At 42.0% G+C, this 19,509-nt stretch overlaps 1 protein-coding gene across 1 annotated transcript in view; it reads right to left on the reverse strand.

The window, feature by feature from the left end:
- Nucleotides 1-19,509, reverse strand: part of TOGARAM1 (TOG array regulator of axonemal microtubules 1) — a 43,659-nt gene that overhangs the window by 16,543 nt on the left and 7,607 nt on the right. Inside the window, exons 2-7 of the mRNA XM_068947651.1 lie at nt 14,317-14,473; nt 12,760-12,894; nt 10,388-10,684; nt 8,104-8,369; nt 5,986-6,218; nt 3,746-3,846 (exon numbers count right to left, since the gene is read on the reverse strand). Coding sequence (XP_068803752.1) covers nt 3,746-3,846; nt 5,986-6,218; nt 8,104-8,369; nt 10,388-10,684; nt 12,760-12,894; nt 14,317-14,473 — 1,189 coding nt within the window. The remainder of the gene's footprint in view (nt 1-3,745; nt 3,847-5,985; nt 6,219-8,103; nt 8,370-10,387; nt 10,685-12,759; nt 12,895-14,316; nt 14,474-19,509) is intronic.

Below are 19,509 nucleotides of genomic sequence, written 5' to 3' on the forward strand. Positions count from 1 at the left end.
AAATCTAACCCAAAGCTTGAACATTTGTTTTTATTTAAAAGTCTTTCAAACATGAACACTTAAATACTAATTAATTCATCATTAAAAGCAAAATTAAGTCGTGATTCAATTAACGGAAAATAATAATAATGAAAGCACAAGAAATCTTTCCTTTTCACAATGTTATGAGAACATAAAACATTTTCATATTAAAATAATTAACAACAGAAAACGAGCATTTTTGTATCTGCAAAACATTTTCAATATATTGTAGTCTTGGTAGAAAAAATACTGATTACTTCTGGGATCCTTTAAAGGATCATTTCTGTTTTTCCAAATACCTCTAAAATTAAAACATCTAAAGACAAATGTGTTTCTATACATGCATTTTAATATATATTTCATAAACTCCATGGAATTTAGACAGCATTTAAACGAAGACACGGCCAAGATGACTGACTGATCCGACTCAGATAAACCAAACGACTACAGCGATCCAGGCTTCTTCCTTACCGCAGGACGAGGAACAGCTAGACAGCAGCTCTGCTCTCCACAGGCAGAGTCACTGCAACACGCAGGAAGATTTTGACGCGTTTCCTAACATCTACCTACACCTACCCATCCTGAGGGTCCATACCGATATAGAAACTATACTAATACACCTGACCGTGACACAACAGATCAAGAGCCGCAGTGAAATCCTCGGAGCCGTTTCTTGTGTTCTCTTCTTCAGGGCAGAACTGGAAGAGACTGTTTTGTTCTGTTAGGGGCTGGAAACTAAGGAAACGTTTTGCTGTGGGATGCTTGAGCTGGAAAGGCTCCTCCAGCGAGGAAAACTGCGGACTGTGCCCTAAGATCAGTCAGCATCTGGACTGCCCTGAGGTCCTCCGGAAAATTACTGTACAGCCAGATCCCCTTGAGGTTCAGAGACTCCTTGACGGAGAAGTTCTGCGCTGCCCCCGAGAAGGCCAGGTGTTACCGTGTGCCATCCAGCAGAACCCCGAGGTCACGTAGCAGGGACTGACACGTTAATTGCTTTGAGCGTTGGGTACAACGGCCTTCTCTGGCCGCTGAAACTGTCAGGGACCAGCAGAAAGATGGAGGTACAGGCCTGATAGCCGGCCGACAGATTTTTCAAGGCACCAGCTATTAAAAACTGCACAAGCTTACAGGTTACCAAAGGAACGTCGAAGTCAGCAATGCCGGAAAGCTAACATCCCTTCCACTGTAACAAGCCTAACAGAAGCCGATCTCAGAGAAACAGCTGAAGCAATCTCAGACCAATTAGCAAAAGTCTTTAACATACATGAGAGAGGAATAATTTCCCAGAATAGCAGAAAAGAGCAAAAGTGTTGGAAATCTTTAAAAAAAAAAAAAAGGGGGGGGGGGGAGGAGGAGCCAGGGAACAACAGACCAGTATGCTGGGCAATTCAGTTCCCAGGACAGTATCAGGGCAATTAAGATATTTGGAAGTGCCCATCAGAAAACAAGACGCTCAGAGAAACCTATTCTCCTTTTACAACATAGTAACAGACCTTCTGGGCAGGAAAGAAGTGAGAGACGCCATGTACCATCCCAGGCATATGTACTCAGAGTAGTTGCCTTGATTGTCAAAATGCGGGATGCATAAAGTGGGGTTCCACTACAGGCTGTTTAGGACCTGGTACTATTCAATATTTTACCCAACAGCCTGTATGATGAGACAGCGTACTAAGTTTAAAAAAAGGACATCAAACGGGAAGCATACATGCATGCCTGAGGACAGGATCAGAATTCAAGGAGCTCACGATAAAGTAGAACGATCCCACAGGACCAGGCTGCAATACAAAAGGAGAAGTACAAGATTCTACAAAAAGGATGGGACTAATTTTGCATGTGTTACAACACCTAAACCATAAGCTCTAACCTAAGCTTTCGAGGCCTCCTCTGCAATCAATGGAGAAATATACTTCCATGCAGCAGCTCTTCACATACTAACACAGAGGTCTTACCCGGCTTACACGAATCACCCACTGTAGGAACCTCCCTCCCTCTGAAGACCGAGGGAGTTCTAGACTAACAGCTGTAAGAGATGTCTACGCTTTAGCCTGCCACAGTTGGGCAAGGCAAGCCCCAGCCACAGGCATGACTAATCAGTCATATAAAGACAGTGTGGGAAGTAAGTGGCAAAAAGGCAAATATTATACTGGGATATATCAACAGCTGCACGGGTACTCGTTGCGATCCTTCTACTTCATTCAACTCTAAGAGCACAACAGGCACTGCGTTTCAAGAAAAGAGGTAGATCTGTCGAAAAGAGCCTAGATGACAACAATAAGAACAACGAAAAGTCCATCAAGTGTATCCTATGAAGGGAAGTTGCAAAAAATGGGGGTTAGTCCAGAGAACAGAAGATAAAAGGAAAAAAAGGAGTAATCTTCTGATACATAAAATGTTGCTGCTTAGAAGAAAAAAATATTCTATCTTTGCTATTAAAAACAAAAAGTAATGGGATGAAATTACAGTAAGGGGGATTCAGGTTCAATGTTCCAAAAAAACTTGTACTTGGTGAGAACAGTTAAATGCCAAACTTATTTTTACAAGTTCTACAAATTCTAGTATAAAAACCTCAGAGCTTTGTGAGACTTGACTCGCATGATGGGCCAAATCCAGTTAGTAGTTGGGGGGAAGCTATTCCAACCTAGCCAGCAATGGAATTTTCTTTACCAGTTAGCTGCACACGTATTCATGGACCTTATCAGTAAAGTATGCTGTCAGCTCTTCACAACAGGTCTAGCGCTGTGCATTCTGGTTGATTAACTGGGTCAGTAAGCAAAATAATCGTGCTGCTCATCATTTTATACTGAAGTCAACTTCTCGCAAAAGGTCTTTTCATATAATGAATGCGAAATGATTAACCACAATATTTATTACTGTATATCTGCAATATTTGCTTTCCAGCTTAAGCTGTTACTTGACAAACCTATTAGCTGATTTATCCAAAGAAAAGAGAAAAGTAGCCTTAGCTACACTGAGGAGCAATTGCTACAGTTTCCGAAAAAAAGATAACCCGTTGCAGTAGCCAATGTTGTTTTAGGAATGTGATAGCTTTGCAAATTCAGTCTTGTAAGACACCCTCCAATCGTAATAGTACCAAGTTTTGAAAGTTTTCCGAAAAAATACATAGCTGCTGAGGCTCCAAGAGGGTGCTTTGGAGCAGTCATTGGGAAGAGAGGTCAGAAGAGAACTCTGTGGGCTCCCTCCCTCAGCTCTTTTCCTCTAAGAAAACATCTCCATCTAGTTCAGTCAAACTTGATTAAACATAAACAATCATGAACAATCAATTTCTGTCCATTATATTAATCTGCAGTTACCTGCAGTTCACTATACGCATGAAATAGAAAACTCAAGTTCAGCGATGCTGTTCTATGAGGAAATTAACTGCTTGCAACCTCTTGACCCTTTCTACCTTTATCCAGCTGGTGTCCAATGAATTTTCAAACAATACCGCTTTGAATTTTGAAGTGCGCGTACTCACAGGTGGCATTTGTATTAACACATTTTATCATGACATAGAAAGAAAGAAACCCTTAAATATCTTCTCAGCTGCAGTACTACAGAATAATCTCAGTTTGATCAAATAAAGTCTAGCAATTATCTTTTTTTTAAGCGCTCAAGGGACAAGATCTCATTGAACAAGTAAGAACAAAGTCAGAACAGATACTAGCCAAAGTGATCATTCTGTCACGCTTTGGAAGTTATATATTGATAAATGCAGTAAAAATACCTGTGCTGGAGCTATGTTCTGTCACATTAGTCTCTCTGTTTCTTGCTGAAGATATTCTTGCAGGCTGTGATTTGTTGCCAAGTAGTGGAAAGATGTCTGACCTGTTACAATATAAAATACATTTTTATAAATGCAATTCTACACACTAGTCAAAGCCCACCGGAACAATATTTTCTAGCAGAGACATAAGCATATTTCAGTTTCTCTTCTCCAATATATTTTGTGGACAAGTATTTCCAGTATATTCCTGCAAGTGTTCACACTGAGTAGAAAAGAAAATTAATTCAGTAGAAATTATTTCATTAGCAGCTCCACTATGAAGGAGAGCATACAGACAAGCCTTAACAGTAGACTTTACAGCAGGAGCAAAATTAACACACATTCAAAAAGCTAAGGAACCATTTGTCCAGGGGACTGACACTGCTGACTCTCTCCACTGCTGTTATTAATTGGTATTAAATTTAATGCTGGTATTAAATTTAATACCTTGAATAGCACAGGTAACTGACTCTCTCCACTGCTGTTCACAGATCGTGTGCTATCCTCCACAACCTGACCGCTCAGACATAACCCTGCTCCGACAATAGCTCTTAGTAAGACCTGACCTCCCCCACCTCCCCTATCCCCGCGCATTTGCCAAAGAATGGCAAATGACAGTGACCAAATCCACCGACTTTTGATTTTCAGAAATTAGCTGTGCTTCCAGTTCAGTTTCTAGCAGACAGATATTCACCAGAAAAACACTGCTTCATAACAGATAGTCTTGATACTTCTTTTTTAAAATTATGCATTTGAATATTAATGCTTCAGCTTAAAGCTCTGCACCGTTACACACTGTTCTGGTCTACGTTAGAGTTGCAGAGAAACAGCAGCTGTTCCAGTTTCTGCTAGTATTGAAAACTAGAAGACTGACTTTTACATCCTGAGGAAAGCCCAATACATCAACAACTTCACTAACCCAAGCTCCCCCTATCCATGGTATCATATCAACGGATAAATCGATCCTTCTAAAAGTAGATACACAGAAAATCTATATTTTTGTTGCCCACTGTGCCTATTTTGTGAAGATATAAAGCCAATTTCTAAGGCTGGTAAACCAGCATCTGAACTAACCTCTCTGAAGATCCAGTATCTGTGAATCCTGAAAAATATTAAGCTGGTGTTGTCACGGAATAATGGAAACGGTAAGTATTTCAGCATGCGTCCTTATTCAGAGCTGTTCTGGTCAAAACCTTGTCTCAAAGAATATCATACGCAGAAGCTTAGAGTCTCAATTTTTTGGGTATTCTTGCATTTTCATGCGTTACTTTAAAGGTTATTTTCAGAACTATAATTCAGCAGTAGTACATATGTGGAAGACAGAAATTACCCTGAGACTCCACAGCCGTGAAAATCCTGTTTCTGAACCATTTCTGAGCCACAGAGGCTCCCTCTGTGTCAATAACCGTCCTTTTGTACGTCCCCACTTTTCTTTCCTGTTTTGTTAATACAGCTATATGCCAGTTATAAAAGGATACAGTTAGTATATACAAAAATACAAGGTATTCTTAGGATCAGAGCTACAAGCAGCTTTATCACGGGCTCCCAGAGTAGAAAGAAGATAGCGTTCTCCAGAATTTTCAAAATTTCACAAAATTCTTTTTCATAAAACAGAATTAAATACTGCTCATAAGCAACTGTGTCATTGCACTGCATAATCAAAACAACTCGTATCATCACACAATTTCTTTTTAGAAGAGCTCAGTGAAGGCATTTAAAGTTAACAATAGTCCATCAATAACAACATGGAAACAGTTCATGATTTGCAATAAAAAGAAACTTTTATGTTGTTTTCTTCTTAAAAAAAAAAAAAAATCCTGCCTAAACGTTCAGGCTGTAATAAGTAAACCTCCTAACTCAATCTCCTTCTTACTCATTTGTTTCGGCTATGGTTCACATACCTTCTATGACAGGCTAAAATCATGATAAAATATTTACTACCACTGGAAGGACTTCATCTGCATGACGTTTGATGGCTACAGCTTGGGGCACTTCCCAGTTAAAAACAGGAACAAACTGGAATAATATAATTAAGCAGCTAGTATGTAGATCAAAGTATTTTTAGGTAGGGAAATAATTCATAGATAGAATCAAGTATACAAAAATAAACTACAGATTGCACTCCTTGAATGTTTAACTAACACCAGCAGAGTTTCTGTGCGAGAACTTCAACTCAGAGTTAACATACGAGTTACACTCACATTACTCTCCTCCTCTGAGGGACTGCGGACGTCGGTGAAGTCAGAGACTCCTGGCTGCAGGCTCCGCTCTCGCTACAGGAGCTCACGCTTGGGGAGGAAGCATGGGAAGGGGAATCCACAGACAGATCAAGTTTAAGAGCAGAATCAGGACTTTCAAGATCTGAAATGCTACTGCTTAGCTTTGCCCTCTTCTTAGCTGCACTGTTTCGTAGAGATCTAAGTGAACTCTGCATCTAAACAGGACCGAAAAGAAAACAACAGTATTTACTCACTGCACAGGGAAAAGGCTTTTTTAAGCAAAAGCAAGTATGTTTCTAAATGTTCAGCTCAATTCACTAAGAGGAGTTCAGCACGCATGCCTCCACTGGGCAACACCACTGAACATTTACATAGGCTATGCAGCATCTTAACGTGTTTTACTTCACAAGAATGATTATCATGCAAGTAAATGCGAATGCTGCACAGAGGCTGTATCCAATTTCCTTTCGCAAAACACAAGAACAGATTCCTTGCAATCAGCTGCTCCTACCTTTTCCAATAAGCTAGACTAAATAAAGCGTTTGATGGCTGCAAGCACACAGAACTGGCATGTTGGGCCTCAGCCTTTTGCACTCTGAACTGCACAAAGCTGCGAATCCTGAAAGCTATGCCCAGCAAGTGCACCTCCTACCCTAATAAGCAGGAAAGGCTAGGACAACTAGAGCTTCATGCACTCAGAAAAAAAACAGTGTTTCTTCCCCAATGCGTTCAATCTGTTTAGCACGGCACATTACTTTCCGTAGCGACTATGAGAAGGAAGAAAAAGATTGTGAAGCAGAGCCATCAAGTCCTACTGCAACTGCTCTCACATCCGTGGGGACTAAGGACAGGATTTGAGATTCCAACAATTCCTATGAGCTGCGACCGAAACAAGCACAGGCTGCTTGGGACCAAGCTGGGAAGATGACAGAAACGCAAGCAAACGCAACGCCTCTGCTTCTCGCAGAGCTAAGGCCGCGAGGGCTCCAGACAGTGCTGCTGAGGGCAGGCGGATACAGTCCCACCTCCCCGCCAACGCTGAAAACACGAGGCGCGCCCGTGCAGCATCTTCCCGTGTCCCCTACCAGGGCTGCTAACGAGCGTTCCTCGAACATCAGGGGAGCTGGGCAGCAGAGCGAGTGACCACTCTCTACCGCGCGCGGGGCACGGGGCAGGCAGCAGCGCAAGCTCGCCCCCCCGCGAGCGCGTCTCGCAGCGTCCCCGACGACCCACGCGGCTGAGAAGCAGCCCTGCAGGGTACGCAGCTACGGACTCCAGACTACTTAGTGGGCCCATAATAAATCATAACGAAGGGAAACGCTAGAATAAGTCTGTTTGACAAGTCTCATGAGCCACAGAAGGGACAGATTTAAAAGGTATTAACTATTTCAACTATTTCCTAAGAAATTCGCATGTTGACTGGCGCACTCAAGACACTGGCCATTGAATATACCTAACGGGCCCAAACCATCACTAGTGAACGTTCACTTCCAGGAGAGATGACCTGCCAAGCCTAACGTCCAAACTGTCTGTGTTGCACCTGCGTTACACGGATGAAGGCGAGACCACATTCGTCCAGCTTCACGCCAGATTTTCTCATTTTACCCAAGAGTGACTGAACTCTAAGACAGCTAAGACATGCTGCAGTATCCAAGACAAACTTCAACAAACCGGGAAGACTAGGGAAACTCAAAGTCAAAGGAACCCTTCGGTCATAAAGTTATTAGGTGGTCTGGACCCTTTGTTCTAACCAAAGAAAGAATTATTATTTAAATCTGATATGAAATTTAAACTTAATTCTAGACAGCGAGAACAGAAACTGTATAAATGCCTATAATTCGTCCCTCGGTACCACACGATGATTTCGGCTCTCAGAAAAAGAAGAGAAATTCAGATACGTCTGGAAGAAACACAGGAAGTATGCTTCGACATGGATATTTATTGCTTTAATTAGCTTCTGTCAGTCACTCTTATCTTATTGAAGATCTGCTGTACTTACGATAGTCACAACATTTAAGTCAGCAAATATTTATTATCTTCTGACACTTTAAAAAAAATCCATCAATTCTTAGAAGTGTGTAAACTCATATTTAAACCAACCTCTTCTTGGTCGACCTCCTTGTCATCGACATTCAGCTCTGAGAGATCAGCTGCAAGCTTCCTATCCACTTCGCTCATCCACATGTCCCCACGCTCTTCGTTTCTCCACTTTGTCACACTGAATTCAATCTTGTCCGGCAACGGGCTAGCGACACGGGGTATGGGGGGGACTGGTCTGGTCCCATTCAGGCCTCTCCGGGAAGCTGGATGTCTCACCAAGGCCGGTCTCAGCTGCAGAGGAGAAGGTTTCTCCTGCAAATTCTCCCCTGAATAAGACACAACCACACGTCAGTGCCTTGCAGAGCAGGAAAACAGAACCGACCACAACAAACTTCATGCTTCCTTTTTATGTGACACAAGAAAAGTCACTTTAAAGGAGGCGACATTTAGTGTTATAAATCACATCTGCGAATTTAATTGCACTTACTGTTATAAACACACTTCAAGGACATTGTACAAGCAAATTTCAATAAAATCAATAACAACAAAAACAACCACACCGAGCTGGGTCGAAAGCCTGTCCCTGACAAAGTAAGAAATGGACGTTTAAAAGTATTCAGAAAGGAGTTAAGGACTTCCTTAGTCAGAGGTTTGACACTAGCTGATCCACTTTCCTGGTATATGTCCACTCACTTTTTCAATAATCCTTTGCTTTTGGCCGTTATAGCACCCTGCAGTAGTAACGAGTTCCTCAGCACAGAAAAGTACCTCCTTTCAGTTAAAACCTGAGGTCACTGAACCCCCTGTGCTCGTTCATACACGTACGTACGCGTAAACACATATATACACATAGACACACAGACAGAATTAGATTTCTTTTATGAACAGTAAATAATCATTTCCTGTCTGACTTTATGTTTATACCATAATTTGAAAACCTTTCAAATTTCATAATTTGAAACTTTCAACATTCCTCCTCCGACATCTATTTTCCAAATGCACCAAAACAAATTTCTGAATACTTACTCATGCATGTTTTCCAACACTTAATTGTATATAGTAATTAAAAGAGTACCAGACGTGCCTTCTTCCATGGCATTTTCTATAACTTCCTGACTCTACTCGTTTCATCTCTCTGAATTTCAAGCTCCGTTACCACTCACTTCTGCTTTTAGTGTCTCCTTTTTTAAAAAAATATAAAGGAGTCTACTTCAGGCACGTCCATACCATATACTTGTACCTTAAAAAAGTACTGACATTTATCTGTCTCAATGCAGAGCAAAAGATGACTGGCACCCTAGCAAACTCTACTATAAGCTGCTGTAACAACAATAAAGTTATTCTAAAGAGACGGAAAAAAAAATGAAATGTACATAAATCTCCAGCATAAAATTATATGCTTTCAAGGCACAAATAACTTTCAAAGAACTAATTTAGGGAATTTCTCCATACACCTAGAAATATGATTTTCAATTAAGATGAAATTTAAAACTGATTTCCTTAAATCAATGAAAACCCTTGCGTGGAAAGTCTTGCTTTACTTAAGCTGGTTGTGCTTCGTGAATCTGCTTAAGCTAAACTGTAAATAGTAAATAGTAAAGCTATTCTTAATCTAAAATGAAATTTGCCTTAATAAGTATTTGAACCAATTTAAGTAAGTGTGTTTAAACAACTGTAATTAATTAAGTTTAAAAACTACTTCAAGTTAACTAGTGTGTACATGAGGTTTTCATAGACAGAGGAAATCAGATCACAAGCAGCAGTCTTTGCCACTACTTGTCAATATAAATTGGAATGAAATTAGCATAGATTCCACTCATTAGAGACGTACCTGCTTGCAACCAGATTTTGAAGAGCTAAACTGATAATTTGATATATGAGTTTCCAAATACAAATAAAGAGGTGAAAAGAGAAAATGCAATGAGTAACAAATTTCACGCATACATTAATGAGTACTGGAGGTAACAGGTCTTTTTGCGTGGTCTTTCTTTGAAAGTGCTAGATTTTTGGGCTTGTTTTTGTTTCAGTTTGATGGCAAACTGTTCATTCATATGTTATCAATAAGAAAAATGGCACTGTTGCATATTATCCTTTATCCCACGTGCTTAGAAGACAGAAGGAATGAAACATGCCAGTATTTAAAACTACTAAATCACAAACATCTCATTGTTTAAAAGAAGCCTCTAGTGGTATGACTGCTAAGGTGTAGGTATAAAAATCTCACAGCTGGGGCATTGCAGAATTCCAAATTTACCTGCCACCGTAGGTTTTTTTGACCGGGTTTTTAAGTCACTCAAAGTACAAATCGGAAATGAGTTTCCTCTGCACTTGGCAACACTCCTACCTGCACTGTCTCCGGGCTTCTGACTGCGAAGCTTCTTCTGTGAACTGGGCTTAGGCAGCCCTTCGAAGCTTTTCAGCGGCCAGGAGTTTGAGAAGTTAACGGTACTATCTTGTGACTTCTTCGGAGAGTCAGCGGGAGGGGAGACGTGCTTTGGACTGCTCTGGGGGGATGACAGAGGATAGGACGGCAGGATGAAGGCGCCCTGACCCGCACCAGAACCTTGAAAGGGCAACGCATGCTCTGCTTGACTGCAAAAAGTTCTCTGCGTCTTGCTGGAAAAATTTAGGCTGGCACAAACTGAGCAAAGAAAAAGAGAACAGTACTGAAGATAATTAGCCTCTCTGACATCTCTTATAATAACAACTTACAATGAAATAATACACTCTCTGGACAATAAAAAATGAAGGTTAGCGTTCAACCCAAGTGACAAACTAAATTAAATTAGCTGTTATAAAGCTACTTTTCAAACTGCACTGTCTCTTGAAATATCAATTTCCTTTTCCTGCATTCAATGAAATGAGCTTGAACCTAAGCTGTTTGGCAGTGATGCTTTAAAGATTATATTTAAAAAAAACTATACATGCAAGTAGATAGAACATAGTTCTCTCGCTTGCTGCTCCATATTCCAAGCCTGTATAGCAGAAGATTTTAAACACAATTCTCAAAACTCAGTGATACAAGAGTACAAATAAAGCACAAATGTTATGAATCCTACTTTCTTTAATAATCTAAAAATACAATCATTTCTCCCCCAAAATCAGTAGATTAAAAATGAAAAGATAAATGTAGATTTAGAATTAAATCGTTTTAATTGTTTTCCGTGAAAAGCAGATGCTGAACTCATAAAAACGTAGGGAGCAGAACTGTGTCCCACATGCTCAAACTCTTAACCGTGTAAGGGCGTAAGAGGACAAGCTTCACAACGTTCTGGGCGGTTGCTGGAAAGCAAGCTGGGCCGCTTCAGCGATCTGATGGGAAGTACGAACCCCCAAACGATTCTACTGCCATCACTGAGAGCGGCAGCGAGAACAAGTGACACCGCGAACTGGGCTTGGAGAATCTGCTTACTGGCTGTGTCATTCCCAAGAAACCCAAGTCTCTCTAGCTACAATTAAAGCACGGAGCCACCCGATTTGTAAATGGGCTTTCTAAGGTCTCTGCCTTTTGCCTTCCACGGCTGCAGCACCCTCACACTCCCCCGGGGTATCCTTGGGACACGAAACTGAGAAAACCAGGTCAGGCGCGGGGTGGCATTACAGGAGAAAGGCTCGAGGAACAATAAGAGCTGGCACAAAAACCGCGTGCAGAGAATAAATCAGCAAGTACAGACGTGCTGAAGACCGAGAGGAAAGGACAGAAGATTGACTCTGTAGTCCTGGAGGCAAAAAACAAAGGGGGAATTTCTCCTTCCTTTCCACAGGTATTAGAAGAACACCACGGCCAGCAGCCCACAGCTAGCTAAGGGTACGTTACGTCGAGTGACGTTCCTAGACACCTTCCAAGGAGGTTTCAGCACGACCGCTTGTCCAACAGCGGGAGCCAAGCAGCTGGAGCTGCTCCAGCACCTTTGCCCATAGGTCTGGTATCACTACCGCCTATTACCGCAGACAGTGAGTTTATTCCGTTACTGAATGTACAGCTGGCATTGCTACTATTATTATTTATGAACAGGCAAGCTTCTACGTGTTACCTTCCTGATTTATCCCAGCCTCCCCCTCCAGGGTTAAAGCACGCTCGCCCCAGTCCTTAGCCTCACTTTTGAGGCTAGCAACAAATGCTGCCAAAAACAGCACTGCCCTGGGTATCTGTCTGCTAAAAAGCGTACAGAGCGCCCATCAGTTGTCAGCTAGCAAGGAGTTTCAGAGACTAAATTAAAACAACGGCATGAAAATTAACAGCTTTACACATACCAACAGCGTCTCTGCAGGACACTTCCCTCCCTCCGAGGAAGCGACAAACCTGCGCCTCCGCGCGCTAAGGCACTTTCAGCCCGGCAGCCCTGCCGCCCTCCCCACGGCGGGGAGGACCAACGGCAGCATAGTAACTAGTCTCAGAGAGGCAAGATTCGGACCGGAGCCCTGCTGTCAAGCAGGCTGCACTGATCTGACATATACTACGAACAGAACCCTAAACACCACTTTTTCAAGAAAAGTTCAGATTCTGTTACGCTGATACAGGCAGGTATCAGACAAAGGTGGGGGTGGCAAATTAAATAACCGTGAACGAAAAACAGGAGTGAGGCATCACCACTTCTGTGTGGGTATGAAACAACATTTTAGTAATAGTTTAAATAATCTAACACAGGAAAAAAAAAAGACATGCCCAGAGTAACATGCACCCATTTATAATACCGTTACAATCCATGTATGTACCTTTGTCTTGCTGACAGTTATTTAATCCTAAAAATTGTAAATCAGAATCCACACTACCACTCTTCCCATGTATCTGTGTGCATCCAAGTTGTCCACATTTCCCTGAAATATGTGGCTGATGAGAGCCCATAGCACCTTTCAAAAGGAAAACACAAATAACTAGATAAATACTTAACACATTATTTAACTCAAAAGACACAACAGTACTTAACAGTGAATTAAGACTTTTTTTCTAACCTGCCATGTAGAAATTAACCAGTTTGAAAGCTGTTAACGCTCCATCGAGGAGTTGCCAAGCGAGCCAGCACAGCGCTCGCCCAGGCCTTCCTTCCAGCTCCCGCAACGGCAGGGGGCCGAAACGAAAAACCAGAACAACTACTTCTTTCAATATACGACAAGGAAGGGAAGACAAAACCCCAAAAGGCAGCAAGTTTCTTTAGAAGGATGTCAGTGCTAGCACAAGCGGGGCTAAACTTGGCGCTCCCCAAACAGAGCGGCGTACGCGCCGTGCTGCCCAGCGCAGAGAGCAGGTCAAGCCTGGTCTTGCCCGGTTTCTTCACGTGCCTTTTTGCTATTACAATACGTACCATTGAGTTTACGTTGGTAGCGTAAATTAAGTATAGCACTAAACCCTACACTTTCTTATGAAACTGGTGTTAAAAAACCCCAAACTTTGTATCCTGTAAAACAGCCTTCAAAGCTCACTCGTCGGAGAGCTTCCTCACAGCTTTCTACCCTAACAGCACAAAAGAGAAAATATACAAACCTAGAATAGGTACGCACCTATCTGCTCTCCTGAAGAGCCTACAACACATAACTGCGACCTTCCCTGCCTGTTGCCTAATTTACAGTTTGGTATTTCATATCCTGCAGCCATTACCAATTGATTCCCGCCAGCACGTGCCGTATGACGACCTCGGCTACTCTAGCCAACAAAGCGCTCCCGCCGAAAAGTCAGTAACATTCTCTCTTTTTAATTTACTGCTTTATCTGTAATTCAAATCGAGTTTTGCAGTGTAAAATAATTTTTGGCTGAATTATGTCACTGCTGATCTATTTCTTCTTGCTAGTTTTGCAAAAGCAGCAGAAAGCTCCACGTTTCAGGGACTCCCTGAGTCCTCTTGTTCAATACAGCCGTTTATACAACCGCATCATTTCCTTTTGGTCATACCTTGAATGGCCAAATTACATTAAATGCTGTGAAAACACAGCACGGTCTGCAAAGACACTGATTTACGAGCTCTCTTAGGTCTGTGTAAACTAATGAATAGCTGTGCGCATAAAGCAGGACCGCTAAAGCATGGCTGAAGTTTTCAGATGGTGTACGCTTCTCCAAAAGCATGAGCCAACTATTCCAGTTCGCTTCAGCTGGAGACATAGTCCTGTGGCTCCTATCACTCAATGCTTTGTAGTAAATTAAAATAAATATGAAAACAAATACTCAACAAATGACGAACCATGCCCAATAAGCCACAAATTTATGTTCGAGTTCTTCTAAATCTATTTCATAAACGGTACTGCCTATTTAATCACACACTTAGGTATGTTAATACTTACCAGCACAAAGAGAAGAATGATCAGAGTTAAAATCTATACTACTCTGAAATAAATTCCTTGACGGTCTTTTCCTACTAAAAAATAACTCATCACTGACTGGCATTCCTTGAGAGGGCCTTAACTTTGGAGAATGAAGGAAACCATTGGGTGGAGAGAACTGTAAGAAAAAGGAAAATAAAGAAACATGTATGTGTGTGAACACAACGTTCAACCCTTTTCTTTACAAACACCCGAACGCCCCGAGCGACGGTGTCATCCAGACCCCACCACTGCCCACAACCGTCTCCGTTTACACCAAAATTACACAAGTCACTGTCTGGAGGTCGAGAAGACAAGACTGACGGGAAAAGAAGGATTTTCTTTCCCGTCACTTAGAAAACGAAAAGCAACAGAGCGAGCGTGTACGTGAGCCACCGCGGAAACAAACCCGGCTCCTCCTGCGGAAAGCCCAGCTCTACCCGTCCCGAACGCAGGGGCAGGAAGCAGCAGAGATGCCGCCAGCAGAACAGGGGCAGCGGCAGAACGGGCGGCGCAGCGAGGCCCTGCAGAAACCATCCAGACAGATCAAGGCTTGCAGCTCTCAAAACGAGCTGCACGGCAGGAGACAGCTGCGTGGTGCAGCCCCGCTCTCTCCAAAGCCCTCATCTTCCAGTAATCTGCAGTTTAAGACCAAATTTGAATGAGACAAAATGACTCAGTGGCAAGAGCAGCAGAGATGAAACAAGTCCTTCTGGCTTATACAAATTCTTATATATATTGCAGTGCATCAGAATTAATATTACAACCAGAAAATCAGGTGGAAGGATCAAGATCTGTTCCCCCAAATGTGCTGGGCAGGATTTACAAAAAGAATAAACATATAACCAAAATTTAATCTACAAGTACTTACTCAATAACAATGAAATAAAAGAGTGAGAAATAAATACCTAAACTCAGAACACTACTTAAAGTTTTTAAAAATAGGTTTCTAATTCTATTTTCCAACATTAAACTGTTTCACCTAGCATTTTATTATAAGATGGGTAAAAACAAGGTATGAAGCCTTTCACTGTCCTAAAACCAAGCCCAAGTTGTTGCAGCGCGACCAAGAGAACAGTTCAAAAACTCAGGTCTCTCACAAAAAAAGGAAGCATTTTTTAAGACCTCATAATTTAGCACTGAGCCCGATGGTACATCAACACAAATTACTAAGATTTCCTTTGTTAATAAAGTGCATTTGATTTTTAAATGTAAAATATGTTGATAACTATTTTCTTTTCCCAGCTATCCAATACTTTTAGTAGTTTAAGTGTTAAAAAGCATTTTAGCTGGATTCCAGTTCCCACTCAAATATATCTTACAACTACTCACATTCCAAAAAGAAAAAATTAGCTGACTTGTACCATTCATCGTATTTAAAAATTAAAAAATAATATATTGAATAAGTACATTAGCTACGTTTAAATAGCCAACACCTCCTTAAGTTGTGAAAAAGCGTACTGCAGATTCAGTCTAAAAGCTGTATTTGGTAAGATCATATCCTGTAACGAGAACCCATTACAGTTAAAGGAGAATTCTGAAAAATATAAATACCTAGCAAAATAAAGACCACGCTTCAAATAAAGGCTTTTTGCTTTCCAATTTAAATAGTAAAATCAGCAATTTAAGTCAGTTCAAGGCTATATTAATCAACTCTGTTCTCCTCTTTCATAGAGGCGGCTCCACACAGAGGTCAAAATACAAGTCCGAACAGAACTGGAAACATTTGTTCAATACTTGAAAGAACTGCACTACATTAAGGCTAAAAAAATTTCTTTACTTGATATACCAATTTTGTGAATGAAGGATTTCTGGCCTAAAACATACACAGCATTTCCAGTTATTTTAAAAAAAAAAAAAAAAGAAAAGTTAATGTCACTGAAGATCTCAGTTCACCCCCAGGATGGGTTCTCAAGTTGGGAACTCAACACAAATTCCTGCAAAATCAAGCCACAATTTTGATTAGTCCGTAATTCAGTTTCTCCTCAATTTACCGCCTGGCTCACAGTCCAGCTCAGCTGTAGCGTCCCACAAAATCTCAAAAGGCAGGCCAGTTTGAGCAGATAAGCTCAAATGAGATCTGCGACCAAATACCACCTCTGAAACTCGTACCTGGAGAAGGGGCCCTGCGGCACACCTCGCACGGGCGCTGAATAGCCACGCTACGGCGGGGACTAAAGACGCCGTGCAAAACCGTGAGGCTACGGCCAGTTCTAAGGCTTGCTAAACGTCGAGTGCGCAAGTATACATCTCACGGTAATCTAACAGACTGTAACGTCTTGAAAGTGGTATGATACAGCCGAATAAAGAGCAGCTAAATTCTCTGATTTACTGCTGTGAAACAAATAGGCTTTCACCAAAGCAGCACAAAATAAGACCTGCCCAGAACTTAAAACTTGAAACGGCAGAGTCGTGAGATAAGGAGCATGGCTGTGAATATACTTTGATTGTTTTAAAATCATTATAATATTTACTTGGTCACAAAATATCTTAAAAAGAGCATCCTTTTATTGTCGTTATGGAACACACACAAAAACCTTTAAAAGCTTCCACAAAAGCTTCAGAGCCTTTCCAGTTAAAGTTGATCCGCAATACACGTTAACAAGATATAAACACAAGCCAAAAGAAATTAAGCTCCATACCCTACCAATGAAAGGCTGCTTGAAAGAATGAAGTTCTAAGATCAAAATTTAAGTTACATATTTTTAATTTTGCTCTAATAATGCCCCCTCCCTTGAAAATGAAAAAATTCATGGTACCTGTCAGCAATAAATGAAGAAGCAAAGCAGTAATATGACTGTTTTCGTTTAGCGCTCTAAGAACCCACCCGGTTCACCCAGAGACAGCATCTCCGTACTGACCGCCAGGGTACGCGTCTGCAGGGACGCACAGTCTCTTGAACTGGCCCGGTTTTGTCGTTCTTGGCAGCTTTTTTTTTGTGGTTAACCAGCAAAAATTTTGTCTTTACTTACAAAAAGGTACGTTCCAACATATTGTCACGTGCTCTAAATCCATCAAATACGATTACAGGGTCATTTATATAACAATTCCCAATCTCTAATCTGAAGGATTTAAGGGAATCCCACTGAAAAACTCAGAAGCTTAAACTAAAAAAAATAGTATCTTCATCCCAGGAGGAAAGTGCTACTGCAGGGCTGGGCTTTCTCAGTGGGTGTCAGAGAAGGTTAGAGTCTCACTTAAACTATTGGTGGACAACTGCTGTGGACAAGCTTATGACAAGGAGGGAAAACTTAAGCAGCCTAGACACCCAGCGGGTCTCTCTGGGTCCCACTGCTGGTGAAAGACCGCAGGGGGGATCCAGCGGATAAGAAATGCCCCCGTAGGGTCAGAGCAGGAAATCCTGACGCTAATAAAGAGTAAGAAACAGAGAGAAGGTTCTGATTGCTGAACATACATTAAGAACAAGGATTTAAAGCACAACAGTAGTAACGATATGCTCTCTTTTTATCTTCAGGGTACTCTAAGGGACATTAGTAAAGAAGGCACAGCAGGTATGCGATTTGTTTTGGGTTATTATAAATCGGGATAAAAGAGGAGATGAGAACTCAGGATTCCTGGTTCTGTGATCAGGCTGTTCGAGCCCATCACTTTCAATCGGCATGTATTTCAGTCTGTAAAGAAATGCATTCCTTAATGCACAGTAAGTGAAAAGTGCTTAACCCTTATTTTCCCATACAGACAAAACAATGGATGCAGAAAGAACAAGTTATACAACACGGACATGATTGTACAACTTTGCTCGGTTGCTCAGATTCCAGCTATAGGAATAAAAACTGCCTGCTTTCTTGCATGCAAATTATAATCACAGAGGCTCTAAGTTTGCTAACCACAGGCACGCAGGGTGGTGGCACATAAGAAGCGCAAACCTAAAGCTGCCAGATTTTTCCATGAAATGGATGACAGATCCTGGCAAACAGAATTCTCAAAGGTTTCGATTTCACTTAATTTCCACTAGTACCAGTAGCGCTGGGAACCGAAAGAAATACGAACTTGGTTACCCGATCGCAGCCCTTGCACCGGACCGCTCACTGAACAACGCTCCCTTCCTACAGTCTCACGTCACCGAGCAGCTGCGCTGGGTGAGACGGAAGGTCCAGCTAACCAAACGTCCTTTCTCCAACAGCGAGCAACAACTTACGCCCAGGGAAGAGATCAGGCACAGCACAAACATGCAATGCTATTTCCCCAGAATACTCACGGCTCACCTCCCAGAGGCCTCCACCTCCACGCACAACGAAAGGGTAAGTTTTATCAAATACACAGGTCAACCTCCACTGTCCTTTAATCCTTGCTATCCACTGCAGAAAACAAGACTCTTTGTTTCGTAAAACTAATTTCATAGATCAGTCTGAACACTCGTTATGGTCTTGATAAAACCCAGCTACGAAGTGCTCCAGTTAGCTCTCAGATCGGCAGGTAAAGGAACTCCACACGTATCAGCAAATAATGAAGTTACGTGAAGGTCTGTGTAGTTCATGCACGCCTTGTAACACCCAACCTACGACACTGCTAAAAACTGCAGTGAAACGTTCAAATGCTGCGGCTTCCCCCACCTGACGGCACAGCTTTCGACAGCGGGCGCAGCGATCCGCGGCAGCGGTTGCAGGGGAAACCGCGTGAGGCCATCTGCGCACGGCGAGAACGCGTACCGCGTTACGTGCTCTCCGCAGCGCGCTCCGTTCGCGGTGCGGGCACAGCAGCGCTTCCCTGCCGAGATGGCCAGCAACTCCCGGCGCAGCACTAGCTTATTTAGCAGCAACTGCTTAGTTTCTTCGTGTTTCCAGGAGTTTGGTGGAGCAAGTAATATTTCCAGAACAAGCAGCGCTCCGATTTCTTTCAAAGTGCTTCTGTACCCCAAACCACAGACTGTGTTTTCAGTCTGACAGTTCACCTAAATTGGGATTGTAAGAGATTATAACAAGGGAACGCGGCGGGTGGGGACTGCTAACAAAGACAGATATTGTGATGTTCCCGACCTCCTTTGTGTGACCTCTCCACAATGGCGTGACAAGCTGGGAAACTATGTGAGGCTGTGACATGTTTAGTTACAGCAGGTTACTTTCAATTACTCAAAATGAGCACCTAAAAGCTAGTAAGAGCATATCAAGTCCCAAAGAAAACAATATAAATATTTATTTCGGGACAGGATCTGGT

This window comes from Struthio camelus, chromosome 5 (assembly GCF_040807025.1).
Source record: "Struthio camelus isolate bStrCam1 chromosome 5, bStrCam1.hap1, whole genome shotgun sequence".
NCBI classification, from domain to species: Eukaryota; Metazoa; Chordata; class Aves; order Struthioniformes; family Struthionidae; genus Struthio; species Struthio camelus.